This window comes from Carex rostrata, chromosome 11, assembly GCF_964058835.1.
Source record: "Carex rostrata chromosome 11, lpCarRost1.2, whole genome shotgun sequence".
Taxonomy (NCBI): Eukaryota; Viridiplantae; Streptophyta; class Magnoliopsida; order Poales; family Cyperaceae; genus Carex; species Carex rostrata.
Genome location: NC_135928.1, coordinates 679,505 through 696,589, shown reverse-complemented (window position 1 = coordinate 696,589; position 17,085 = coordinate 679,505). Strand labels below are relative to the sequence as shown.

The following is a 17,085-nucleotide window of genomic DNA, read 5'->3' as shown; positions in this document are numbered from 1 at the left end:
TATTCTTCTTTCAATAAATGCATACATTTTCTCGTAATATAATTTATTTTATATAATTACCCGTTACCTAATGGGTATGAATAGCCTTTACCCGTACTCATACATGTTTATCTAACTAAAAATATTATTATCTATACTCATATTTATTAAGCTAATTAAAAAAAAATATTATTCATATCCATCTTATCGAATATAATACGAGTAGGATAAACGAATAAACAGGGGTCATTGACACCCCTAGTTAACTTTTGGGGACGAATTTTGAGTCGGAATTAAATTCAGCCGTTTGGGTGAAGTTACAGTCAATATGGGCTGAACAGAAACTCAACAGATGGGCCGAAACTAATATTAAATTGTGGCCGAACTAGTAGTGAGGCTTCGATCCAACAGATTCCAAGCAATGCAACCTCGGAATTTATTTGTGTTGGGCATTAAGATTAAGAAAAAGAAGATTGATTTCAGAATTGGGCCTTACTTGGACTGTAAAATTTCATCACCGGCGCCCAACTGCTGCAATGCACCCACCTTGATTAGGGCTGTAAACGAGCTGGTTCGGGCCGAGCTGGGCCTTAGCTTGGCTCGTTTATTTTGTCCCGAGTCTGGATCGAGCGAGCTGGACCTAGTTCACCCGAGCCAAAATCTCTGGCTCAGCTCATGACAAGCCAGTCCGAGCTAGCTCGCAAGCCGACGAGCTGACTCGCTGGGCTTTATTGGACTGCTATTATACAAATTCAAAAATAAAAAAAATAAGAAAGTCCATTCAAAAAATTTAAGAAATCGTCCAGCAGGCACATCTTCAAGCCCATATCCTTTCTTCCCAAACCGAAAATACATCAATTTTGCATAATTGCGCCTTTGAAAATGGGACTGGACTTAAAATTATACGGGACTAAACCCTAAATCCATTGTGGCTTAACGAGCCGAGCTGACCCCTGGCTCAGCTCGTTTATTTTGGCCCGAGCCTGGACCGAGCTGGCTCGTTAACAGCTCGGTCCACTACCAAGCGAGCTGTTAGCGAGCGAGCTAGAGACGAGCCACGAGCTTTTTTGACAGCCCTAACCTTGATATGATATGAGTCCATATCATCTGAGGTAACCAAGCTTTTAAATAGCGATTATTGCGTCATAGTGAAAAGGTTAAAAAAAAAAAAAGTTATTGCGAATAGCATAGCTATAACGAAAACTATCAAACATAGTATTTTTTATTTTAAAAAAATACATTTTACATATCTATTAATTATCAACATTATCTAAAGTCTCATAGAGTAATAAGTAACACAAAATTTATTAAGGAATTAGCATATTCATACTAAACCAGTACAAAGTCAAAATTGCTATTCAAAATAACTCTAATAATATCATAAACTATTTATCTTTACCCATTCAAAATAACCCAAGCATTGTGTCATAAATTATATATATATATATCAATTAAAACAATATAGACATCATAGAATAAACTATCTATTTTTTTTCTATTTAAAAGCAAAATCAATATGGACCTTGAAAAAATTGATCTTTAAAATTAATTTTTTGTTTGGGCCTTTATATAAAAGCCTATGCAGCATAGCGTGCTCTATAGCGCATAGCTCGTAGAGCAGATAGCGGACCACTATTACCGCTATAGCGGTCGTAGCTGAAATAGTGTACTTTTATCCCATAGCGTATTATTCAAGGTCCGAAAATGCTATAGCGCCGCTATTGCGTCACAATAGCACGCTATTTAGAACACTGAAGGTAACATAATATTTATGTTTATATCTGATCAATTTAGTTCTAGATAAAACGTCTCCCTTCTTCTTTCGTGGAGCTCAGAGTTAGGTGATGTGAATTATATCATCCATGGTACCTCGACTTTCAAGTTTCAATCCAGTCTGTCCGTCATATAGTAGTACGAATCTCAAGAGAACCTCTTCTGGTTCGTCCGAATTAAAACTCAAAGGGTGCATTATTTTAGAGGATTGGGACTCCCTCAATATTGGGCAGACTGTCGAGACCACGCATCCGAAAGGCCACTGATTTTATTTGACAGAATCAATCAATCAAATAATATGTACAGTTCGACTTTCCTTTGAATTCAAATTGATTCGATCTTCACAGTTCGATTGATTTTTAACTCGAGTTCGACTCAAATTCATTCATAATTGAATCAAGATATAACTACAATTATTTTGCCGGAGCTCCACCGTAAATTTTTTTTGGATCTGTGTCATTGAGACAGATTCATCTTTTATCTGATTTTTTGTGGCTTCTATATTCCAAATTTTTCCTTTAATATCTATCTTTTTATTAAAATAAAATATACTCACAGATATGGACCACTGAGTCGATCCATATATTTGGATGGGACTCATAGAGTCAGATTTTTCTATATTTGTTACAATATAAGTACTATTTTTGTTTTTGTACGTATAAATTTAATAATTTCTATAAATAAAAAACTTTCTGCTCAGCTAGTTTATTATAATTCCATTTTGATCTAACGATCCGAGGTCTCCGTCAAAATCGATCACAGAGAGTGCAGATTCCTTTGATTTTATTTCGGTCTGTTAGTTAGTGACCAAGCAAATTAGAAAATAACACCAATCTGACTAATCTCAGTCAGGTGTTGTGTCTTTTCTATTTATTTTGATATAATAATTCATGTATTAAATGAAACATGTTTATTATAAGCATTTCTTTCCAATCTTTTGCGTTATTTTCCGTGCACGCAATGTGTTGTCCACTGATTTAATAGTTTAATTTAGCCAGTTATGAGTTTCATTGCACAAATTGTGTTGCAAAAAAATGTGAAAAATATATATGATTTAAATTAGATCGAATTCGAACGACGTAAATAAAATTATAATATTTCACAAACAGGTGAAATAACTAAAGTATATATGATTAAAATTAATATAAATCGTTGGATCTAAAATCAACGGAATCCGTTCCAAGCCACCTCACACACGTTACGGTCTTTGCTGCTGCGAATACGAATTTCATAACAATCTTTCGTTTAGTTAAATAGACCTGATCTATAGGGTTCATTTACACCACAATCATGAAGCCCGGGTCCCATTTTTTCTCTTCGCACCAGTCAGACGCATCTTCTTCTTTCCGTACGAACATTATTGGTTCATAGAGGTCGCCCGCATAGCAGATCTCATTTCTTTCTGCTGTGCACTCTGCAAGGGTTCGGTTGGCTAGAAAGACCGCGTCCACTGCGCTACTAAAATGCTATAGTTCCCTAACACGTATGGACCACATGTAAGGCACAGTAGCATTTACAACTTGTCTACGCAAATGTAATCTAACCTCATCTCTCTCTTCCAATCTCTTTCTCTCTGTAATCTCCCTCGCCTCCAACCCTCTCCAGCTTCCAGCCGCGATCTCTCCTCTATTCCCTTGCTTTCTCTAAAACCCTAGCCCTCTTTCTCTCCCCTGTTCCTCTTCTTCTCACTTCAGATTTCGATCGTGACCCTTCTTGTTTGCACCTAGAGACCTTCAGACTCTCACCTAATCGAAACCCTAATCGCATCCCTCTCTTTTCTCACTATCGATTCCTTTTATCGTGAATCTTCGGATCTCTCTATTCGAAATGGCAGAAGGCAAGTTGGATCGAACGCTTAACCTGTCTTCTGATGAATCGCACCGCAGCAAAGGTTGATCCGATCGTTCTTTTTCACTTATATCAATTTTTAGGGGAAAGTGTATTTGTTGCGACGAAGAGGCGCTTGGTTGCTTAATCGATTCCTAAATTTCTTTTTCGAATTTAATTTTTTGGGAATAGATCGAGTGAAGGGATTAATTGCAATCTTACGGTTGCTTAGTGTCCTTTTCTAGGTTCGTTGCCGTATTATGTTCATATAAAATTTGTGTTATCTTCTATGTATCCACTGGTAGTAAGTTGAAGGTTGATCCGATCCATCGTATTTTAACACGGGGTTTGTGTTTTTCTGGTTTCTTCGCAATTTATCAGAAATCACTAGCTCATGTAATTTTTTTATTTTCATAATCTGGCAATTTTACGAGCATACTTTGGCTCTTGTCTCTTGTCTCTTACAAAATGATTTTTAAGGTTTTTTTTTTTTCAATTAGTCCTCTAACATTGAGACGGTATAACTCTAATTATCCTTCAGATGTTACTTCATTTCTTTTTGGTTACACGCACACCCAGAATTAAGCTTGTTCGAGTAGATTAGAAAAGCTTTCCTTTTATGTTTCTAATTTTAGTTGAAAAGGAAATTAAATATATTTTTTTGACTAATTTGTTACACAGGCTCCCTCTCTGTTGGTTTGGATGACGAGAAAGCTTCTTTGGGTTTTGTTGATGAGTTTAAAGGTCAATCTCTCTCTCTCTTCAAAAATGTTTTTGATTATAATTATAATTTGGTAGTGTCATAATAGTAAGTACAAGTGATCTTCCAAATGCAAGTATTGGAAGAAGATTAGATTTATGGATCCTATTAATTTGGGAGATCAGGCTGGAATTAGAAACTAAAATTTGGATTGGAGTATTATAGGATTGATATTAGCAACTGTAACTCTGAATAGGCATAATTCCATTCGGAATTTGGGCTCTGATTTCTGTTTCTCAATTTTTGAAGATATGATTTGTAATTGATTTCTTTTTCAACTGTTATATTTTCAATTATTCAATCTTATTCCCTTACTAATAATAAATACATTTGCAGACCAGCAGTCTTCGGAGAACATCCCTCTCTCTCCTCAGTGGCTTTATGCTAAGCCTACTGAAATCAAGGTTTAAATCTCCTCCCTTCTCTCTCCCTCTCTCTTACACACAAGCACTCATTAATACACGTTTGAGTATAAAGTATTTGCAGTAAATTCATACTCCTCTGAACAAGCCTTGCTTTATTCAGTAATTACTACACCTGATTGTAGATGCTATTTCCCTCCAGCTATTGTCTGCACTGGAATGATCTGTACATTACCAATAATGGTGCTATTTTTTATGTATGCATCGCTGATAGGCTCACTAGTAATGATTTACAAAGGAAACAAGATAACATACCTAAATATCACACTCGTATATTAATTTTTTGTTTTTATTTTGGTTGTTTAACAGGATGGTCGCCCGCAGAATCTTCCAGAAGTGCCTCAGGAGAACAAGAGGGAGCGCAGGAGAAGCACACTCGAATCAGAAAATTCCCTGAGTACCCGTCGTTGGCGCGAGGAGGAGAGAGAAACTGGGTTGCTAGGTCGCCGTGGGGACCGTCCCAAAAAAGAATCAGACCCTCCTGCCCGTAACCCTAATCCTAGCAACTCCACCAAGTGGTCTTCTCGGTGGGGTCCAGATGATCATCGTGAAAGAGAAAGAGAAACTCAAACACGGCTGGACAAGAAGCTTGTAGATGTCCCTGAGAAGGAGCAACATGAAACAAACCCAAACCCTAGCTTGAATCCTAGTACAGAGAAGTTTACGCCCAGGTCCTTGTCTGAGATCGACTCGCGTGATAAGTGGCGGCCTCGCCATCGTCAGGAGGGACCAGTAGCAACACATCGGGTTGCGCCGGGTTTCGGATCAGAGAGGGGAGGTGGGACCCGTCAGGAGCCAATTGCTAACACTGGTTTTGCTGCTGGCCGTGGTAGGTCAAGCTCCAATTTGGGCCATGCTGGCCCAATTGGTGCTGACCCTTTTGGTAGGGGTGGTGGGGACAAAGTGGGAAAGATAAGCTTTAGATATCCTAGAGGGAGGTTGCTTGACATATACAGGAAGAATAGGTTGGTGAGGGGAAATTATGAAGATGTCCATGTGGGATTTGAGGCGGTACCATGTGTTACTTTGCCCAGTGATGTCTCTCCCCTGGCCTTCCTTGCACCTGATGATGAAGAAAAGGTATGCTATTCCATTTACTTCATATCTCTTCCGTAGTCAAAGTCAATATATGACTGGTAGTACCATGTAGGCTGTATTTTATGTTGTTATGGTAATCCAATTCTTGAGTGGGATATATGGCTCACTAATTTGCTCTAATATACATTTAATGTTATCAAATTCATTAGAAGACATAATTAATAGAGTATAATAATAGGTTACCCTGGAGGAGATCTACAAGGGAAAGCTTACCAGCAGCAGGATTGATATGAATAAGGCTGATCCTTTGAAGAAAAATGATAGCTCTCGCACTGGTTACTCCTCTCTCTCTCTCTCTTTCTCATTTTTTTTTAAACTTCTTTTCAATCTGTGTTGCTTATCCCATGAAATTGTTTTTTCAGAACCCACTATCCTGGCTTTAGGAGAGGAGAAATATACACTTCCTACCTCTTTAGGAATTTCTGTACCTGGTTAGATTTCCAACTATGTTTATTTATCTATTTCATGCAGTATTTACTTTTACAGGTATACAGTTTACCAGCCATGATTAATAATTGAACAAAATCACAAAGAAAAGCCGTTACAAGTGAAAAGGTTATGTATTCAAGTTGGTAACATCTGGTGTGTGCTTAACTCATGGGTGAAAGCAGCAGCTATGGAATATGATTATGGTTGAACTGTGCTTGTATTTGTAACTTTTGCATACAAAATCACCTGCCATGATTATTACTTGAACAAAAACACAATGATAAGTTATTGCAAGTCGGAAGTTAGGGATTCAAGTTGGTACCAACTGGTATGTACTATTAACACATGGGTGAAAGCAGCGCTAGGGGAAACAAAAAGTGTGTAATACAAACGGGTTATATTGTAAATACATCTTTTGGATACAGTATGAGTTCTGAAGCAAGGGTCAATAGAGGGTAATTTTAGTTTGAAGTTTTATTTCGCATTATAATTGTGACTACAGAATTAATATCATATGATTATTTGCGCTTGTCCATATCCGTCTCTAAATCTGTTTGTATATTATGTTGTCCCGCCTAGGTTAGAAATGTCAGAGTCCATATTTCGATGTAATCAGATTTGAATTGTTACTCGTGCTTGCAAATGTCAGATGTGATTTTTGATCGAGATCTATTGTCAAACAGTTTATGTTCTGGGCAATTTCTTTTGCCCATTCTTATAAAAGTACTGATTGTTTTTTTAATGTTCAAATTTTAAATATCAGAGCTGGGTGCCAACCAACATGCTTCGAACATTGGGTTTGTTGAGGACTCGTTCCCTGAATATACTGAAAATCCAAAGATGTCAAAAGCTGAAGCACAGGATGTAGGGTTCTTTGAGTCCAGTGTTAATCTGCCCGATGACTCGAGCTCCCTTTTTGACACACCATTCATCCATGACAAACCTGCATATCTTGGAAAGAGCCCTAGCCCGCCTCTGGAAGAAGTGAGCTTGTACTACCAGGACCCACAAGGCGGCATTCAGGGACCTTTTCTGGGCATCGACATTGTATCCTGGTTCCAGGAAGGATACTTCGGATTGGATTTACCGGTCTGCCCCACTGATGCTCCAGAGGGCACCCCATACCGGCCCTTGGGTGAGGTCATGCCGCAACTGACACAGAATTTGCAATCGGTAGAGGTACCTGAGCCGGTTTCTGTTGTATCTAATAGTGAGACTGAGGTTGCAAAACCACCAGTTGGTTCTTTGCAGCATAATAATAAAAATAAAAATGAGCTGGCTAATGATGGATCTGAGGTTCCGTTGGAGGGCGGAAATGTTGGATGGGTCCCACAGCCCAACCAAATTGACTCAGTGACAGCTTCAAGATTTGATGAGCTATGGCCTCAAGGTGCTTCTGCTGGCATGGATAATGAAGGTCTCTCTCTCTCTCTCTCTCTTCAATTTCTTGAAATTATTGGCAGTAGCTGCCAAGGTTCTCTTTCTATCTCTCAAGCTAAATGAATTGTGTAATTATCTAAGATTGGCCAAAGTCTTTCCTCTTGTCCATTATATATATACTCGAGTTACCTGGAACTGTTGCAGATCTGCTTTTGTTTGGTTTGTATATATACTCATTTTTTTTTTCTGGCAGAGGTAATTTATGTAGGGAGGCCCAACAGCAGAATGGGCACACAAACTAGTGATGATACTGACTTACCCCTATGGGCTACCTCCAATGAGCCTCCATATAATGCCATGTCTGAAATGGGCGACTCCAGTCAAACAGCTTCCCAACACAACCTCCAAGTTCCAAGAAGTGCTACCCCATCAAATGACAACATTAATCCCCTTGGTCTTCTTTGGTCTGAACTTGAATCCTCACAGAGCAAGCAACCCCTCTCCTCCAACCTTCCTCCAAATTACCTAAAGCCTGATCCTTTAATGGATTCAAATTTACAACCCAGGATGCACCATAATGAACTTGAACTCTCTCATTTCACACTGGAAGAGCAGTTGCTGTCTGAACAGTTGCACCGCCAGCAGTTGCAACAGTTACAGCAGGATCAGTTTTTTGCACGGGCACATGGTGGCCGCTCACAGGCATCAGAACTTGACCAGCTGTACAAGCTTCAGTATGAACTGGAGCAGCAGAGAAAACTGCAGTTGCAGCAAGAGCGGTTGCAGCAGGAGCGTTTACAGCAGGAGCGGTTGCAGCAGGAGCGGTTGCAACATGAGAGATTGCAGGAGAGGTTGCAGCAGGAGAGGTTGCTGCAAGAGAGGGCGAGGAGGGAGCAGATGATGATCAGACAGCAGCAGATTCAGGAGCAGTTGCTTCTCGAGCAGATGCTGCAGCAGCAGTTGCAGCAGGAGCGGCAGCAGGAGCAGCAGATGCTGAGAGAACAGCAGTTCCTGAATGAGTTGCAGAGGGCCCAGCATATTCAGCGACAACAACAGGATGCTGCTATTGAGCAGCTCATTCAGGTAATTTTATTATTAACCTAATGTCAATAATAACTAGGATGTAGTGAGCTGTGATTTTTTTCTGTCATGGGAAAATATTTTTTGGATTGCTATATTTTATACAAGGATGTGGGTGTTTTTCAGGTTAACTGAAATATAATAAGAACTGTAGATTGTCTGACCAGTCTGTGGTTGTCTCGATGATGGCCAGTTTGGCTTTAATCATTACTGAAACTAACGGATGGGAAGCTATACTGTCCCATACAGTTCAAACATGATGTCATTTTGTATGATGTACACAATTTGTATTTTTAGTGTTCATTTAGATAACTAAGAACGAATTACAAAAAAGATAGATGAAGTTGTGTTTAATGCAAGTGCAGTATAAAAGGCCTGCTAATAACTACTTGTGCTATTAGGCATGCGGCTGATGTGATATCTAAACCTGACATGATAATAGGAACTATAGCAGGAAAATCTTCTGAAATTACTCACTTATGTTATTCGACATGAAAGTTCATCAATTGTTATTTGACATGACCTCTTCTTGACTCTACCATTTATACAGGCTAAATTTGGGCCTGCCAGTCAAAGACAGATGGTATCTCCATCCATAGAACAACAGCTCTTACTGGGCCTACAACAGAGAGATCCAGTCCAGGCTCAACACCTGGCCCTAGCTTTACGTCAGCAACAAGAACAACAAAGGTTGGAAGAAGAGATTATGCTACGTGGGGCCCGTCCGACTGGCCCATCAGCGCACCATGCACCTAGTCTCAATCGCACCAGCTCGTCTCGGCTCAGCCAGCTGGAACGGAGCCTCTCTCTGCATGATCAACTGCAGTCCATGGAGAGGTCCATGTCTATGAATGCTGGCCACAACGCCCCTTCTCCAAGGAATGTCGAGTTTGCACAAACGCTAGCTCAGCTGGAGTTGCAGGAGAGACAGTTGCGGGAGAGGCAGTTACAGGAGAGACAGCAGAGGTCGATGTTTGGCTCACAAGGGGGACCCTTGGATCAGTTTTGGCCAGACCCGAACTCAAACCCTGGTGCTGCACAGATGGAGAGAAGTTTTATCGAGTCACACCTAAGCCACCAGCTCCAGCTGGAGGCTGAGAGTAAGATGCGGATTCACAAACAAGGTTCAGGTCTTGAAGATGCACATCTGTGGGGCCCACAAGAGGGTTTGAATGATGTAATGTATCACCAAAATATGCCCCTTCAGTCACCTCATGGTTCCTTCAAGGACTCTTCTCTTATATTTAACCCTAACCCTAGCCCTAACACTAATTCAGTTATTAGTATGGAAGCAATGCAAAGTGGCATTCGACCTGGTTCATCTTCAGGGCCTGGGTCTTTTGGGGACAAGGACTTGTTTGGGAACAGGGTCAAATTTCAAAATGAAGAGATAGGAAACCCTAACCCTAATTCTGTTCCAAGTAGCGATCCGCAATTTTTTGATAGTTTTGGGGAAGCAGTGATCAAGACAGATCAAGAGCCAGTTCGGGCACCTACTCCTGCTAGACATGCATCTTTTGGCAGCAGTGGTATGTACTATGTACCATATTTTGGATGCATATTTTTACTGGAATTGCACATTAATTACTATGTTTGTAGTCATGTATTAATTTTTTTTATGGTATGTCAACAATGTAGATGATGCAATTTTTTCAATGGGGGAGGATATTACTGTCTTCAGTGAAGAGATTGTCGACTCTAGGTACTATATAATAACATCATTTTAGACCTGTAATTTTTATATAGAAATATTCAATCTTTGAGGGCCAGTTGAGAAACAAAACAGAATTTAGCTTTTGAAGTATCTCTACTTGTAGTGGGTGCATCAACAACATCAATACATACAACTGATACACATGAAATAAAACAACCTACTTAATGTATGGTGATTGATATATTAGAGCCCCCTCTTATTTGTTTGATATTTTAAGCTTGGAACACTTTCTTGATGTCAGGCCGCGTGTCATGTCGAGAACTGATTCACGTACTGGTGGCTCAGTAAAGAATAGCGAAGCTGATAACCAGCACCAAGCTGCACCCAGGCCTCCATCCCGTCCCACTTCTGCTGATGGTACTCTCTCTCTCCTCTGTTTGGGGCATTTATCTTTATGCTGGTAACAGTTATCAGACAAGTGAATAAATAAGTTTGATAATTGACCACCAATAAGTAGAGACCTAAGAAACTTGTTTATGTAATGCAGCCAGTAGGCAAGAAGCCAGAGGTGGACTTCACAGGTCAGAGACCCAGGGCTCATCCAAAAAGGAGATCAGGCTACTGCGTCCCCCTTCTTCATCCAGTGGTGAATTAGACACCTCAGGTCCTACCTTCATAGAGATGTTAAAGAGCACCAAGAAGCCACCACAGCCTGCATCTCAACTTGATGATGAGGTTGGTCCTGGTGGGAAGGGTGCCAAGAAGAAAGGGAAGAAGGGACGCCAGATTGACCCCTCTCTCCTAGGATTTAAGGTGCATAGCAACCGAATTATGATGGGTGAGATCCACCGTCCCGACGAGTAAGCTTGTCATCCGTGCAGATTTGTACTGGTAGACCTTTTTCTAGTGGTATTTGTTTTCCCCATTTGTTTTTCTTTTTGTTCTTTTGTATAGCTAGGAATTTGGAGGATACGCTGAATTACATGGGTATGAATTTGTGGGGGCTCGTTTTGAGATGAAGGGCAGAGCTCAACTTTTATGAGTGTATAGAGAGAGCAAGTGAGATAGGGGGATGTTTTTTGAGGGTGGTACAGATTTGTATAGAACAGGACAGGAGCCTAGTGTAGAATCTAATTCAGAAATTCCTTTAGCCTTGAGATATTCTCTTGTTGTAGAAATTATTTGCTATATGCTTTTTAGAATTTTTTTTTACTTGTAGCATGGTTAGTGACATAATATGATCGTAGTTTCTAGTGATCCCTTTTATTAGTTTTTATTATAAGAAAATTCAAGATCAAAGCGAATTAGTTGATTTCATTTCCGGATTTATGTATCTTGCACAATAATAGAGGTGAAAACAGAGCGGATAGTGGATAAACCATATCCATATTCCTTTTCATTTTCCACATGCGTAAATGGATACAAAGCTGATACTGATCCGTATTAGATTGGATATTTATTAAAATAATATAAAAAAATATGAAAATATACTAAATAATATTTATCTAACTATGAATGGTATATAATATATATTAAAATATATGGTATATATCTACTATTCGGATGTGAATAATTAAAATGTAAAACCATATTGGTATCGTAATCCACAAGGATATTCATATATCAAATATTTACATAATTGAATACAGATCGAATACGAATTAGATATTATCTATACTGTTTTCACCCCTAATGCACATAGTTCACTACATTTAGAGATTGACACGGAAGAGAACTGATGCCTGGGCAATTATTTTTATAAATTTAACCTCTTGAATCGAAATTTAGGAATGCCGAATTTGAAATTCTGATCTAAATTTTTAATGTTCATTTAATATTTTTCTGAAATGTTTAATTTGAAAATTTATATTTAAATAGAAAATGTTTTGCTGGGATTTGTCTGAAATGTTTACAAGGACTTGTATACCAAGCACATACCAACCAAATTGGACAGGGTTGATAGGGTTAATTTGTTCTTTTGCATGTCTTGTATAGGTCTTGCTTGGAACAGGAAATGCTCATATTCTATTGGGACAACTCTAGATCAGGTCACATTTCCAGTACCAAGCAAGACCTATACAACATTGTGATCCCTCATTTTTTTCACCATATTATTCATCTAAATATCAAACAAACAACTCTTTCGAATTTAACACCAAAACGCATTAGCATATTAACTATAAAATAAGGTGAAAATTAAGACCCAAACACAATTGAGTGTGTTTTGCATCATGTTAAGAACTTCACATTTTTCACATTGACGTGCAAGGAAGTTTCACTACATTGCCAGATATACCGCAGGCAGTGCTTATTCTAATACTATTTTCCTTGTAAAAAAAAGTGTAATGGCCAACTACACCTCCTATATTGTTTAATTATAACCAGGCAATCCTTGGTTATCAAAATTAAATTTTTGCATGATTGCTAATTAACGTAATATGAAATTTATTTCAGATAGTTCAATTATGCAATATGAAAATGATAGTTTATCTAAGCAACATGATGTGAATCCCTTTATTATGACAATGAAGAATTGGAGGAATCACTTGATGATTTATAAAGAATTGCATGAAAAGTTGACTCTAAAATCTAAATCATACCTTCTATAAATGTGCTAGCCCTAATTATGAAAGTCAAGACAAAGGACAGCTATTTGCTTGAATTTAAACTAAGTGTTGGCACAAAAAAAAGACACTAAGAAAGAAAACCACTCAAAAATTAGAAAACCATCTTAATCAAGCTTTCTTTGCCTGACAGGTTGAAATTGTTTTTCAACAAAGAAAGCACCAACAATGCCATTCCAATATTAAATAACTAAGTTTTTAAATTAATCAAAATCTCCCCATTATGCGCCACACATTTACATATGTTATATATTTTGGATGTACTTCAGTTGGCAAGGTGGTCTACCACAAAATCAAGACCAATATCTGATAACAAACATTAAACATTAAAACGGTGAAATTTGCATTTGTACAGGCAGGTTCAGTACAAGTATAATATGACCTTTACAAACTGAAAGTCACTAGTACAGAAATGAATTAACCATATGACTTTCCTTTATTTAGTTATAAACTAATTAGAATCTAGATTCATTAATATTTTGACATCTTAACACAAACAAAATATCCTGCAAGTTAAACTAAAACAATATAGAAAAAAAATAATAAATTCACCAGCTATCTAAATTCCATGCCTAATAAATAAAATTTCAAGTAGTAACAAACAAAAATTGCTCCCCGACAGAAACAACCCAATAGCAATATATATTTAACTACCTACACCTACAAAACATAAGTTACTAAACAACAACACTAAAATTCAAAGATAAAACAAAAAAAAAAGGAACTCACATATATACACACCTTTTGATAAACACCAATTAGACATCTCAACCCAGACTCTTCACCTGTCTCTATTAATATACACCTGAAATTACACAAATAATAAAGCATGTTATACAAACTGTAATTTACATATATCAAATATGCACAGCAAAAAGATTTACAAGACCATGCATCGCGCAACTTCGCACAGACTACGATATAAAGGGGGCCACAAAACAAAACCACAAAGAGACCAAAATATAAGCAAGAGCAAGCTCAATTGAAAGTTGTCATCCAAAATGACCTTTACCAATAATAAGCGGCAATTAAAAGCATTATAGGCTTTAATTGTAAAGTTGACAAATCAGTTGTCGGAATTTTTATAAGAATTAATCATATATATTTAGAATCAGAAAACGAGAACAAACTACAAACGAGTACATTTGAAATTTAAAAAACATGCTTTACTCGGGCATTTGATGAAGGATGGCAGGACCAAATTTCAAATTGAGAAAATAGATTTAGTATGTTATTCTGGAAAAGGGTCAAGATTGATATTAAAATTGTTGCAGACAAGTCTTAAACGTTCAAACCAAGGTAGCAATTTTTTTATAACCTGTTATAGCAGGAATGCTTAGATTCTAGCAAGGGCTTCAATGAGGAGCAGTTTTGGAATAAAAATATTGAACACAAGTCGGGACCCTAACTTGCTATAACAGGAATGGGGCACCTAAAAACAGGTAATTCTGAAAAAAGAAAGAAAAAGAAGAAACAGAGTCAAAGTTTAAGCAGGAAATCGGCAAATACTTTGTGCGAAATTTAGTGCTGGAACAGTAAGAATTGTAGTACAGGTTAGGCCATTAATGACGGGTAATTTTGGGAGGAAAATTATTCAAATCTGATCAACGGTCAAGAATTTCAAATAATTTCTTTCGCGGGAATCTAACTAGGAATTGATATTCGGGAAATAGAATGCTCCTAAAGAAGCATTATAAATCTTTGATATAGTAACAAAATATACATAGAGAGAATAATCGAGAATTATATTTTAAAACAAGGAAGTGAATGTTTCCTCAGTAAATGAAAAGCAAAGTTAAAGACCACATTATTAAATAGATATCTGTATCTGTATCTATATCTATATCTATATCTACACTATATCTACACTATAACATAAAGTATTTATAAAGGTCTATTTCATTCGTCATGGTTTTCTTATCTTTATATCACCCAAAGCACTCTCCAATCAATAGTTATTAGTAAAAATTGAACTATCATACTCGCTGCCTAAAGTTTGTTAAATTTGTTCTTAAAAGCCTTGCAATTATAAGATAAAGTAAGTGTTTTTAACACCAGGAAGAAATGTTACCTCTAATTAATCTTCTAATCGCCAAAAATCTTGACCTTCATTCACTCTCGCAAATTCCTCTCACTCAAAATAAAATTGCACACCAAAGGACAAAGAGGGATAGAAAATAAAAAAATAAAAACAAATCCAAACCCTAAAATGGGATAACAAATTCTGCATTCCCTCTCTAAGCCCCCTGAACAATATCTTACAAAATATTTTCTAACAACAGCAGCACATCCATCTCCTTATTTGCAAATCAATCGGAGTCTTCTGAATTATCTTGATCTTGCTCCTCTGGCCGCTGACCGGTTTGACCAGTGCCACGACCTTGATTATTAGTGCCATTATTGTTGGAACTGTTACCAACCCCTCTGGTACCAATCTGTTGTTGGTACAATTGGTTCAGCATATGTTGTGTACTGCTACTGTTGTTTAGATTCAACACACCGACGCCGGGTCCCATATTTCCACTGTGTGTACCGTCTTGTGCTCCCAGGCCCAACTCCAGCCCTGGGAGATGCTGTTGTGCTGAGTGGTGCTGATGTGGAACACCAGTTGATGCACCGAGTATAGCCGCAAAGTTTCCAAAATTACCCCCAAGGCCTGTGAAACCCGCAAAGCTCCCACTTCCCGGCAACTCCATGCCGGATAACCCAGTAAGCTGACCTGAAGTAGGATAATTTAAAAACCCACTGGGCGGGATCATACCCCAATTAGTAGTCCGCTGTGCAGTGGGACCTGACACCTGCTGGAGGCCTGTGGGACCCACCGACTGAAGCGCTGATGCAGGTATAGTGCCTGAGCCGGTAGCAGCTAGTATGGCAGGTTCAGCTTGCTGGAGTAGCCATTGAACAGTCTCGCCATCGGACTTGTGGCCGAGCTCACGAGTTAGTTGGAAGATGCGAGCAGCGCACAAAGCGGGCATGCGAATCCTGCGCCCGCGCCCGTCTACCTTGGTGTGGCGGTCCTTGTTGGAGGTTCTCTTTGGAGCTAATTGGTTGTTCGAGTTATTGGATTTGCGGGCTTGCGGGTCGGGTTGGATGGGAATCAAGGCGACTTGTAAGTCAGAGGAGGGTTGGGGGTTTGCTGTGTTTTGGGTGGACGATGAAGCCGGGTCGGATTTGTGGGGTAGGAGGCTTTTTGGGTTTGGGTCCATGGCTTAGAGAGAGTCAGAGAGAGAGATGTGTGGCCGTGTGGGGGAGGAAGAGAGAGAGAGAGAGAGAAGTGGGGCGGATTTGGATTTTTTCTTTCAGAGAGAGGGGGGAGGGAAGAGAGAGAGAGAGAGAGTTGAAAGGCAGGCGGAGGAGAAAAATATTGGTATTGAGGGGATGGATGGAAACAAAGATGCCAACTTTTTCTAGTGGTGTGCTCTGTTCTAGGGTTTTTTTAATTGTGTCCGATATTTATTTAGTAGGTCTTTTTGGGTTTGACAGTGTTACTGTTGAGCATGCTTGCATTTGCATTGCATGCCTTTCTCGGGGGATTTTACATTTTTACCTTCCTTTTGAGATGGAAAAAAATAAATAAATAAATAAATAAGCAAACTAATAGAGTTCTTCTCCAGTGAGATATAATATGTTGCTTCAAATTAATGTTAAACAGTTTTTCAACAAGTATGCTGTTTACATATGCAGTCAACAATTTTGTATTATGACATTTCATGATTTTACAAATAATGACTATAGTTTCTTCTATTAATAAGAAGTCCAATTGACCACATGGAAAATCTCCATTTCCAGGTCGAATGGAGAGCAGTAAAAGTGAAAGACTTTTGGAATTTTACTTTTAACCGTCGTGGGAATCGTTTGTAAGAGGTATGAAAGATGCATGAACATATTTGACTCGTTTTGGGAAGGCAATAAAGGCGCCTTTTGTTTTAGTTTTACAATGGTAGTAATTTTTTTTGTTGGAACTAAAAAGGAGGATTAAAGATTTGGTGCAGTGTGATAAGCAACAGATAAACAATTATTTCTTTAACACCTATCGATCATTTATTATTTTATTTT

The 17,085-nt window shown here is 38.4% G+C and overlaps 2 protein-coding genes across 4 annotated transcripts; one reads left to right on the top strand and one right to left on the bottom strand.

Annotated features, from left to right (window-relative positions):
• Window positions 1-3,149: 3,149 nt before the first annotated feature.
• On the top strand, window positions 3,150-11,656 carry LOC144562014 (uncharacterized). 3 transcript variants are annotated; one of them, XM_078311139.1, is made up of 12 exons: window positions 3,150-3,643; window positions 4,261-4,323; window positions 4,676-4,743; window positions 5,071-5,841; window positions 6,038-6,134; window positions 6,222-6,290; window positions 7,052-7,705; window positions 7,922-8,751; window positions 9,299-10,277; window positions 10,387-10,450; window positions 10,704-10,819; window positions 10,950-11,656. In XM_078311139.1, exons 1-12 carry the CDS (start codon window positions 3,580-3,582, stop codon window positions 11,264-11,266), a joined length of 4,092 nt encoding a protein of 1,363 aa, XP_078167265.1. In that variant the 5' UTR covers window positions 3,150-3,579; the 3' UTR covers window positions 11,267-11,656. The 3 variants fall into 3 exon arrangements, 2 of the variants coding, with proteins under 2 accessions (XP_078167265.1, XP_078167264.1); XM_078311138.1 differs by having other exon boundaries at window positions 10,680-10,819; XR_013513954.1 differs by lacking the exon at window positions 10,387-10,450.
• A 1,926-nt stretch (window positions 11,657-13,582) lies between these two features.
• LOC144562015 (transcription factor TCP20-like) lies at window positions 13,583-16,451 on the bottom strand. The gene is made up of 2 exons (XM_078311140.1): window positions 15,098-16,451; window positions 13,583-13,831 (listed from the first exon to the last, which is right to left on the bottom strand). Exon 1 carries the CDS (start codon window positions 16,233-16,235, stop codon window positions 15,336-15,338), a length of 900 nt encoding a protein of 299 aa, XP_078167266.1. The 5' UTR covers window positions 16,236-16,451; the 3' UTR covers window positions 13,583-13,831; window positions 15,098-15,335.
• Window positions 16,452-17,085: the final 634 nt, after the last annotated feature.